General features: G+C 45.9%; 1 protein-coding gene across 1 annotated transcript in view; it reads right to left on the reverse strand.

Moving 5' to 3' along the window:
* Positions 1 to 11,886, reverse strand: part of PITPNB (phosphatidylinositol transfer protein beta) — a gene marked incomplete at its 5' end in the record, with an annotated part of 48,660 nt that overhangs the window by 11,550 nt on the left and 25,224 nt on the right. The window contains one exon of the mRNA XM_025199923.1: positions 9,655 to 9,732. Coding sequence (XP_025055708.1) covers positions 9,655 to 9,732 — 78 coding nt within the window. The remainder of the gene's footprint in view (positions 1 to 9,654; positions 9,733 to 11,886) is intronic.

Below are 11,886 nucleotides of genomic sequence, written 5' to 3' on the forward strand. Positions count from 1 at the left end.
TGTTTGCATGAGGTTTTTACAGATTCATAGACGCAAGGGTTGGAAGGGACCTCAAAGGATCATCGAGTACGACCCCAGCCAGCAGCAGGAAAAAGTGCCGAGGTCACGTGACCCCAGCCAGGTGCTTGCCGTCTCCTCTTGAAGACCCCCAGGCAGGGGAGAGCCCCTTTGCTGTGGTGCTAGCACAGCTCAGACTGACTCCATGCATCTATATACAGAACAGAAGGAAAGATGCAGATATTTGCCATGGCCCTGCCCTACCCCTCCTCCAGCAGTGCATTTTCAGCCAGATTTGAGGCCAGTATTTCCTTGCCAGCCACAACTGGCCTATGCATTTTTCCACTTGCAGAACAAACAGCAGACCCCAGTTTGGACAGCCTGGCCCCGACTACAAGGGTAGGTTGGGTTGAGGAGACCCATTCCACCTCCGGAGCAGACCCACCCGCCGCTCAGGATGCAGTGAAATACAGCAGGGTAAAAGAGCTACCCACCACAAACAGCCACTGCGCCAGCAAAAGACATGGCTGTGGGGAATCGCGGGAGCTCTGCACATGGAAGCAGCAAGAACAGCGCTACCCTTCTCCACCACGCTTACAAAATGAAACGCTCAGATCAGGTGGAGCAGAGCCTGTAACTGCGACATCCGCCTCTGAAGAGCACTGCTAAGTGACTACTCCTCCACGCTTCCCTGAGGACTTGGGGCAACACAGGCTGAAGGTTTAATGCCACGTTATGAAGGCAAGAGCAAGGACACGTGCCCAGCTGAGCACCTAGGCACCTGCTCCAAGTGCCACGGCAGACGGGTGGGCACGCGAGCCCACACTGGCAAGTGAGAAGAGCCTTTGGCAAGGGCATGCCACATTCGGTACAGAAGCGATATAGGGAATAGATGGGCACAAAAGAGACTTACAGAAACTCCTGCAAGCCTATTGTTGCAATTCCCTCACATGTGTCTGCTACAACCCTCATTACTACAGCCAAACTAATTCTGATGCAACGGAGCAAGTCACAACATTTCCATACACCGTGGGAATTCCTGCATTTTTAAAAACACCACGCTTGGTCATCAAATTGTGTGACCAGGGCTACAGATAAATCCTGCTTTTACAGAGTAGAGGGCAATGCTTTCCTAACATACCCATGCTTTCACAGCCTCAGCCTGCAAACACGTTAAGGAAAATTATGTGCATCTTATTTTACAAATAAAAACATGGGAGAATCAGTTTCCTTCTGAGGTCTCAGAGGTACAATCATCCAAGACAAAAGCAAAGCAGTGTTGTGACACTTTTACCTTGGAGCAATTGTACTGCTAAGGAGTAACAGTATTTTATGGCATCACAATATCCCAGTTATTCAACAAAGGCCTGATTGGAAGAGACTGCTATTACACTAACATTTCCTTTTTCATGCATCTGAATTGGTGTTCTGGGGGTTTTTGTGGGGGGTTTGCGGTTTGTTTGTTTTTTTACTTGCTTAACAATGAAACTCTATGAATTTATATTTCTGACAGCAATTCCCTAGTGAAACAAAATGAGATTTTAGGTAGTTTTAAACGTCTTAAGTTACAGGTGACCAGTACTGCCCAGGGAGAAAAAAACCGAAAGGGTTCCTTCAAGTTTTAGCACACTGAAACACTTTGATGACAATGTCTGGGATTCATTCATGTTAACATGAAGACATGTGAAATACCCATTCAGTCTGTACAGTGGTGAAGGGTGAACTTTTAAAAGCTAAGCTGTGCAAACTAGCCAGCCTGTGTTCATTAAATGAGGGAGGTCAGTCCGGTTCTTGGTGGGACGGATCACAAAAATGGTGCTAGCTCCGGCAAAATCCCGTGTTGAAAAGCTATGGAGAAGAACGTCCTCCTTACCCACGACAGTCGTGATATGGGGAGATGCCTCCTTTGCAGCTACCTGGAGCACGGCCAGAGGATGCACTTCTCCTGCTAATCAGACGCACTCTGTGCAGCACAACTGCACTAGCACACCTCCAACCTCATGTTTATTCATTAATTCACATCTATGAGCTTTAATTTGAAATGAATCTATTACAAATTAAATATTCCAGTAACTTATTTCCAAGCTAAAACTACCCCTTCCCCGTTTTGGCTCTCCCCCCACTCCCCAAGCCCTTCCTCCTCGCAACTACTGTAACACTCAGCCACTTTTAAAATCAACTGATATTTAAGTGGTTTTGTAAGGATGTCTTTTAGCTGCATTTCTTCATTACAACTTCTAGAAATATTCCCATTTCCAAAATGACACATTTTCTTCACCTAGATTCATAATACAGAAGCATTTCTTGAAAAATCCTTGAAAAGACCATGTAAATGTACTGCTCTAAAAATTATTCTTGTTTACTGGAATGAAGAAAGTGTCATTGACCCGATGAAACAAGATACGAGTGGAGGCATCCTTACATGACACAGGACATTTGAAAATACTTCATTAAGATGATCTATCAAGTCGGGGGGGAGGGGGGAAATCCAAGTATGAAAATAACAAAACTCCAGTTTTACGGCAATAGTCCTCACTAAATAGTTGTGAAGTGCCTCCCAAGTATTTAACATGTTTAACTGGTTAGATTCATGTGTCTTGCTTTAAATGTAATTCAAGAAGGCAAATCATGTTTTTAATTTAACAATGCATATTAGGTTACTTTAAGGTATGCAGAAGAGGCCTAAGGGAAGTAAGTTCTACATGACCCAACAAAAAAGCTGTGTGTTTAGCTGGAATAGCAAGCAATCAGTACAAAACTCCACCAGTGCCCGTTTCTTACTTCTTGCAAAGACTTTGGTAGGAAGACAAACAAGGGATAACCAAGGGAGGTGAAAATTAGGAATTTTTAAAGCCATGCTCTTAAAGGTATAACACACCGCTCTTGTTCTACAGAAAGCCTTTTGCTGTGTGCACGAGAAATATTTTCTATACGTTTAAAAATCTAGGACAAAGATGAATTATATACTTGCGTTTACCACTAGACTCCGTTATCACCAAGAAACTCTGAAATGTTCTTCAAAGCAAGTGAACCAGAAGATGTAAAGGACCACGTTCGCCGTGTTGCCAAAATTGCAAAAGTCTTCAGGCCAGGAGCACACGAGTGCGTTGGGGGAAAGAGGATGCGGGACATGGACAAGACCGTTCCTCATTTCAAACATTCAAAACCCATGAGCCAAGCTCCCAGAATCATTAAATGGCCTTACATGACTTTAAAAGTCAAGTTTGTCGTTCTCATCTGGCTTCTGATTTTAGACACTTTAGGAATTTGTTTCCAAAAACGTCTCTCTGCACAAGCGTGAGACTTTGTTCTTTGAGTGCAAGCAGAGATGCTCGAGGCACAGCAGGACTTGAAAAGCCCAGGCTTCAAGAAAAATGCAGAGGCTTTACCCCGATCAACGCATGCAGCGCTTAGCACTTTAAACCTCAGGCATTTACAAAGGCAGGCAGTGCAGCCAGGATGTTACAAAACGTGAGCAAATCGGAAGAAGGGGCACGGTTCGTGTCAGCTCCAAGCAAGGAATCTGCTGTTAAGCAGACAGATAGATAATATGGGAGTGCAGGCGCAGCACAGTCTGCAGCGCCCAAGGCGGTGTAATCGGGCAGATCCTCTCTCCCCACCACTACACAACCATGCCCTTTCAGAACTGGCACATGAACCCAAGCACAACACCCCTCACCAGCACCGTATGGGGCAGGGACCTACCACCTCCTCGGGAAAGGGAGAGGGGCCAGCCCTTGCTCTTGGCAGTGCCTGGCACGAGGAGTCTGTCACCGTACTGTGCCAACATCCTTTTGCTGTTGGCAACCCATGTTAGTAGCTCAGAAAGCAAGAGACTTTGCAACCTAACTAACAAGCTTCTAAGGTCTTCTAAAGTACTTTGGATAAATCCTTTGATGATGCAAAAGATTCCTTGATATTCATAGATGTTAGGGTCGGAAGGGACCTCGATAGATCATCGAGTCCGACCCCCTGCATGGCAGGAAGGAGTGCTGGGTTTAGATGACCCCAGCCAGATGCCCATCTAACCTCCTCTTGAAGACCCCCAGGGTAGGGGAGAGCACCACCTCCCTTGGGAGCCCGTTCCAGACCTTGGCCACTCGAACTGTGAAGTTCTTCCTAATGTCCAGTCCTAATCTGCTCTCTGCTAGCTTGTGGCCATTATTTCTTGTAACCCCCGGGGGTGCCTTGGTGAATAAAACCTCACCAATTCCCTTCTGCGCCCCCGTGATGAACTTATAGGCAGCCACAAGGTCTCCTCTCAACCTTCTCTTGCGGAGGCTGAAGAGGTCCAGGTTCTCTAGTCTCTCCTCGTAGGGCTTGGTCTGCAAGCCCTTAACCATACGAGTGGCCCTTCTCTGGACCCTCTCCAGGTTATCCGCATCCCTCTTGAAGTGCGGCGCCCAGAACTGCATGCAGTACTCCAACTGCGGTCTGACCAGCGCCCGATAGAGGGGAAGTATCACCTCCTTGGATCTGTTCGTCATGCATCTGCTGATGCACGATAAAGTGCCATTGGCTTTTCTGATGGCTTCGTCACACTGCCAACTCATGTTCGTCTCGGAGTCCACTAGGACTCCCAGATCCGTTTCCGCTTCCGTGCCACCCAGCAGGTCATTCCCTAGGCAGTAGGTGTGCTGGACATTTTCCCTCCCTAGGTGCAACTTATTGAGCTCGGTAAGCCAGCCCCCAGGGATGGAACTTCTGATGCAAGACGGTGACCTGTAGTGCAAGAAAGGACCTGCAATAACTGCACGGAGGGTCAGTCTTGTAACCCTGCTATCCTCCTAGATGCAACGGCCAGAAGGGACCTTCTTTTTCAAAGTGACTTCTCTGGTCCATCCAAGAAAGGCTTTCACAACTTAGGCTGCAGGCACACTTGCAGTTACAATTAATCCGCTTTTGTAGTCTAGGCGTGCTGACTTGCTGATTACAATGCTGAACATTTATAAAAATAAAATAACATCAAGAAATAATTGAAACTAGTAGTTTCCAATGAAAATGTCATTTTTGCTTGATTTTCTATATCAGCTATTGATAAAGGACTTTTAAAAGAAAAAAAAATCCCCACAGCAAACATTTGATGCATTAAAAGATTCCTTTTATAATCCTCACTCACTCGGTGCTCCTGACTTCAAAAGGCAGGATTAAATAATCCTTTACCACTCAACAGGAAGCCAAATCCCAATTCACAATATTTCGTTTTATGTTTTTCATAAGAAAATTTTAAGTTCATAAAAACACTATCTTCAAACTGAGGCCATATATATTTTTCACTGCAATTAATATTTCATTTTTCAAAGTAGTGCGATTCATCAACAGTGTCCAAATGCAAAGCAAAGCTTGCTGGACGAATGGCTGCGACAGGGCACAGTGCAACAGATCACTGCAACAAAACCAGTCTGCTTCAGAACATCACTATGAACAAAGCAGGAGGCTTTTTATTCTTGCAACAACAAACTGAATACTTTCCTATGCCTTAGTCCATGCCATGCGATGGACTAAGGGGTGACAGATCACGATCATAAGAGATGCACCACTGAGTTTCATTAGGATACTGAACATCCTGGAAAGAAACAAAATTCAGGAATAGTAATGGTTATGCGGAGAACCGAAACGTCCAAGCACAGAACAGGACGATGACTCCCGCGTGCCCATCTCTGAAGAGCAATCCAGAGAAATCTGCTCTCTGCCACTTCCTAGCACAGGAGCAGGCTAGGGCACTCTCACACACACCTTGCATCCTGCTCCGAAATCCTGCCAGCTCTCAGCTCCATTTACTGCTCTCTGGTAGCCGGCTCCAGGGAGCTTTCCTCAATGAGTGGCAAATGCCACCAGTAATTTTTCTTCCCCAAATGGAAAACTGAGAAGTCACTTTGTGCACCACTGCTGAATCCACAAAGGTGACCGTGTGCCCATACACTTTTCAGCAGCTAACAAAAGATCCACACCAGTCAATTTTTTGTGAAGCCCCTCGTTATCCTGTGCAAATGCAGGTCATTAGTAGGATGCAATATCCCCGACTCATTGTAGTGAATGCCCTTCCTGCCAAGTTACCAGGTGAACCAACATGGCTAGTCAACTATTTTGACATCTGTGTTTTCCACCTGGAAATAACTAGCAGCCAATTGACAGAGGTGTATGGGCACACGGTCACCTTATCCCACAAGCCAACACAGAGGTGCCAAGTCTGAAGTGATCGCTACACACCTATTTGTAGCTTCAGCACAGCCAGGCTATCAGGGGACTGACTTTCACCTTGTAAACAACAGGGCAGAAGGCCACGAGAGCCCCACAACAACCCCCTGGGCCTTCAGCTCCTTGAGGTGGGATAGATAGATGATGAAGGTGAAAGTCAGTCCCCCAATATCCTGGTTGTGCTGAAGCTACAAATAGGTGTGTAGCAATCACTTCAGGCTTAGCACCTCTGTGTTGGCTTGTGAGAGAAGATGGGCAATTGGCTGCTAGTTATTTCCAGGTGGAAAACACAGATGTCAACACAGTGGGCTAGCTGTGATGGTTCAAGCTGGGACAGAGAATGTGTGCATAACCCTTAGTTCTATGACCAACAGCCCCCTGAGCCGAGCCAGGTCCTCACTTCCATCCAGTGTTGTGTATACTCCTGAATGGGAACTGGGGACTTGCAGCACCATGGGGTGTGGGAGTCAGTCTGCCAAGTGGCTGAGGGCACTAGCACCGGAGAGGGAAAGCATTATGCCCTGGCCAGGCCTTTTAGCACAGGGCTGCCTGCCCGTCGGGAGAGGCCACAGCAGCCCAATGCATTCTGCACCAACACCTGACACGACGCTACCATAATGTTTCCACTAAAGTGGCCAGGACAGTGCAGGGACGGTGAAACTTCAAGCTGGGAGGCTTCCGAGCTGACTTAGCGATGGAGCAGTACAAACTGCAGAACCAGTGCTTCATGCTGCCTGAAAGGTCTAGAAATATTTGTCTGACATTCAGAATATTCTGAAGGTTGGTCTTGCAATCAAATACTCACTAAGTTGTCATTGAAAGTAAATGAATATGGACCTAGATATTCAGTGCATTGTTAAAAAATGGTCACTCAGAAGCTACCTGAAGCCAGTTGGTCACATAGTGCACAACACACACTGTCACCGGTCTTATAGCTCTCGACATCTGTCCCACTGTCATGGGAGTGCCCTCTCTCAGACCAGAGGACCCAAGTCTCAGACCACCTGGACACCTAGTACAGACCTCCACACTGGTTCTGTTCTGGAACTGGACCTCTGCCCACAGCAGTTTATCTGAAGTATTTTAATACATTATTTTGGAGCAGCCCAAAAATCCAGAGGCCAACAGACAACAGGGGGAGACCTGGTGACCGTCTATAAACTCACTAGGGGGAACCAGAAGGGTTTGGGGGAGACGCTGTTTCCCCTAGCCCCTGCTGGCATAACAAGGAATAATGGGCACAAGTTGATGGAGAGGAGGTACAGTTTGGACATCCGAAAAAACTACTACACAGTTAGGGCGGCTAGGAGCTGGAACCAACTTCCAAGGGAGGTGGTGCTGGCCCCTACCCTGGGGGTCTTTAAGAAGAGGCTGGATGCCTACCTGGCTGGACTCATTTGAGTCCCGTTTTTTGTTTAGGGTTCTTTTGTTGTTCTCCCGCCCTGGCGGGGGGTCGGGCTAGAAGATCTATTAGGTCCCTTCCGACCCTGAAACTATGAAACTATGAAACATAAGGTGCCGTGGACCTGAAACCGATCGCTGGAGACGAGCTCCAAAATAAGCCACTGTTCTGCAGTGTGGTCAGAATGGGAAGCTATGGTGCTGGATCAGACTACCTGGTCTTCAAGTCTTGAGTTGCCCTTCCAAAAGGGCAGGCACTACCTGATACTTCAGAAGGAAAAATAAGTCTAACGCTACGCAGCACCTTGCTGAACTCGCAACGCAAAAGCAACTGTGCTCTGAGCTCCAGTCTCTGCTACACAGCTTCCTACTTGTGCCTCCCAAATATGCATTACAAGGGTGACACATGAAAGTCACTGTGTTATTTGGACCACCACATATCAGGTTACACACAAGAATAATCTCAAAACCTGTCCACGTAGAAAAGGGACACGAACACTACAATTTTCAAAGAATTTAGGGTTTCTCTATAAAACCAACCTCCACCCCCAGAAGATTAAGGAAAGCCAAGTCACTCAAGCAGAACACACGTGATTTTTTCTTTTGACTGCCTATCTGAACAAGCAGCCCTGTTAATGCAGTTAAAGGAAAACCACTAGTATTATGAATGACTACAGTTTTCACACCCATGAGTAACGCAAGATGCAGGCTTGCTGGCTTTGCCTCGAAGCAAAAATTGTCAAACCACTCTCCCATTGCTATGCACAGAGGGCACGTCAACTGGCGATTCCACCTTCTCAATTATTCAGGAAAACATATTCCCCAAACGTGAGTTGTGTACACATCAGAATGAAGACTTCAAGAACACCACAGCTGCATACAATAGGTGCGTGCAAGCACAAACACACAGCTGAGCAAAGTGCTTGGTCTCACCTTAACTCACACAAGTTAAGCATCACCATAAGCAACTCCATTATGTCCAAGTGTTGCAGAGGCCTCAGAGTGAGTTACATACACCACACAAATTAGAGCACCTAGGTACACAATAGGGCACCATAAGGTTGGTCGTCACTTTAATTTATGCTGCCTATTCTGTTTTCAGCTACCAGCACCTTATTCTCACCATGCTCTGGTGGCCATTTCTCTCACTGACTTAAAGCAGTTCTTCCAATTCCTCTTTTTTTAAATCAATGATTAAGAGTGAATGGCGCCAGCTCCCTTCCTGTTAAAAGGATCCTAAGTGTCCAGGTCCACAGTAGAAGGCTACCCAAGCAGTAATATGGCAAGACTACAAAGGAAAGCCTCTAGGAAGCATGCTAGGTTCAGGCAGGATTCAGAAAAGAAAGAAATTAGATTACATGGCAACTTTTAGGCAAAGAGAGTACCTATTAGGCTTCTAGTATTGCTTTGAACACATCTTCTTGAAAATGATACAGAACCAAGGAGAGAAGAACCAGCATGTTTTTCTTTTTATCAAGCTGTATAAGTGCTTGTATTACTACGTTAAGAGACAGTAACTTCTGCATCACTTTTCTCCAAATGGCCCTTGTTTCATTCTCAATACATGGTTAAAATCCTTCTTTTGGGAGAGAAGAGTTAAAAGGCGGTTGTAATCATAGAATATTGTACACTTAAGGACTCCAATGACAGTTTCTTGCATTCCAAGCTTCTTCCAGCAGCTATCAGTGTCTGGAGTCCTTGGAACAGATGTTTTGCATGCAAGTCACTACCGTGTGATTCCAGCTGCACATTTTTAAAGTCGAGGGCTATATTTTTTCCACAATGATGATTCCTTAAAGATTCCAGATTAAGACCCCTCATCTATTTTTAGTAGTAACAGAGTATTTTTGCTAAGCTACAGATCCGTTTTACTATATTTGCTAGCACAGAGGTGTTGAATTTAACTGATTCTGAAAAGGAAAAAAAAAAGTGGTTTATTCCTGCCGTGTCTGTTTTAAGATAAACACCACCAACCCTTCAAATCCCTCAAGTGCTGTCAAATGTTTACTTTTCCTGCTGATAAAGACTTGGCAAGGCAGTAAGGTCAGCTCGCAATACCTTCCAGTTGGGCCCCAGAGGTCCTCTCTTGGTCTTGACTGACTGGAATAATGCTGGGTCCTCATCAGCTTTGTAATCCTGCAAAGCAAAATAAAAGAAAGAAAGAGACAGTTAGAAAAAGAGCTGAGCTGCATCACCCAGCACTGCAAAGCATCACTTGCAAACCACCAGCCTCGGGTCTCAGGCAGCACCAGAGCCGGATTCCGCCCTGCCTTCGGTACCCCACACAGACTGCTCCGACCTCGCCTGCGCAAAGTGGTGCTTGCTGCTCTTCCTGATTCGCATTACAATTATACTCAGAGGCCTTTTCTGGACCACAGTCCTCTTGGTAAATCACTGTGCAAGGGCAAGCAGATACCTTCCCTGGCTCAAAGATCTTACAAAAACTACGAGGACCTGCGAAATACAAAATGTGAGGCGGCAAACAAATGTACATTGTATACAAACGTTGTTTTGTGCTGCACACAAACACCGATTTTCCCCAATGACCCCTCAATCTAGCCATCAGACACTGGCATCTTCTTGTAGACGTGGCAAGAGCAGATATACTTGTGACAGGCAAGGAGGAGGACATTTCCAGACAGGCCATGTGCTTTAAGCATTCCCTTTAAAAATGGAAGGGGTGGTATTTCTTACCAGATCACTCAACACAGAGCGGCATCCAGGTTCAAGAATAAAATTAGAAAGTAACTAAAGGTCATGACTGCTGCAAGATAAAAGTGTACTGTAAGCATTTCTAGAGCCCTCCTCACTGTAGGCTCTGATTAAAACGATTAGGAGGTTGGGACTAATGGGTGGGGAGAATAAGGAAATGAAGCCATGAGCAGAACGCCCAGCAAGGGAAAACGAAGAATACTGAGCTGAAGCAAATGTCTGGAGAGCCCCAGTGTGAAGAGACCCTTACGCTATGTGAGCGCTCCTGCGGAGCTGGGCATCATTTCAGATGCCAGATGAAAGTGACTGGAGAGACGCTGATAGAACGAAGAAAGGAAAAAAAAAAAAAAAAAACTTTAGACATAACTAGGACAGGGTAACGAGAGAAGCACAAGACTCCATAAGGTCCATTACGAACTTGTCATGGAGATGCAATTTATCTTAAAAATTTCGATGTGAACAGTGGTAAACACCATAGACAATGCAAAGAGAGAGCCACGGGAAGTAACTCCGGAAATCTAAGTGACATTGCTTCTCTGGCGTAACAGAAGATGGGGAGAGGCTAGGACTGCCGCCTCACCAGGACGGGATCTGCGGCAAGCAGGGGAGAAGAGAACTAGGACAGGAAGGCGGTGGTAACGCCCTACTCCTGCATTAAAGGTTGTCACGAGGAATAACGTGTGCAGATGGTTTCAGAAATGAAGTGAAATTAAACCATTGCCTTGCTAGCTAGTGAAAGTCTGTCAGCCACCATTTTTTTCTTGAATAATAGCAATCAAAATATAACTCCAACTAAGGGAATCTTCCACTTACTTCACCCCATTTCTTTACACGCTGAAACTAAGAACGTGGGAACTATGACACTGTAGTGAAGATTACTGTGTTAACAAGCAGGAAAATGTGATAAACTGAAAGTAGGGACAAGCTGATTTGTATTCACAAATATCTTCAATAGCAATTATAAAATGAAATAGGAGGAAAGACCACTCTAATATTTTTGCTGCACATTTAAGCTTCTAAATGAAGCCTCATCTCATCACAGTTTGGTTCTATATTAACTTATTCCACAAATAAAAAGTTAGCAACACTACCTGCAGCCCTCACACGGGACAAGAATTATCATCAAGTACCACATACCCTGGGAGCAGGGTTACAACCTAGGACGGTCACATCTCAGCACTCTTTGACAGAGCTGCACGGTACGGTCTATACCGTGCAAGATGCATTTGAATGCTTTGGAGCAGATGAGTGACTTGCATGATGTCACCAACCCAGGCATTTCCAATGGAAAGGAAAGATGCGCTGTTCCTACAGCAGGACATCCTCAGAGCTAAGCAGCTGTTGCTTCTCTTACCCCTGCCGCAGCAAGCACCCAAAACAAAGGTCTGAAGATTACAGATAGGCGCTATCAAGAAAATTAATCAATCACCAGCTGACTGGGCCACAACAGGGGCTGGCAACCTCCACATCCAGCCTGCCAAGAGATTGCATGCCGCTGGTGGAGCTGGGACATCGAGGGCAACTCTGCACAGGTGGGAGCAGCGCCACAGCACTCCTCTGCCTCCGAGAAGCCGCTCT

This window comes from Alligator sinensis, unplaced genomic scaffold, assembly GCF_000455745.1.
Source record: "Alligator sinensis unplaced genomic scaffold, ASM45574v1 scaffold628_2, whole genome shotgun sequence".
Taxonomy (NCBI): Eukaryota; Metazoa; Chordata; order Crocodylia; family Alligatoridae; genus Alligator; species Alligator sinensis.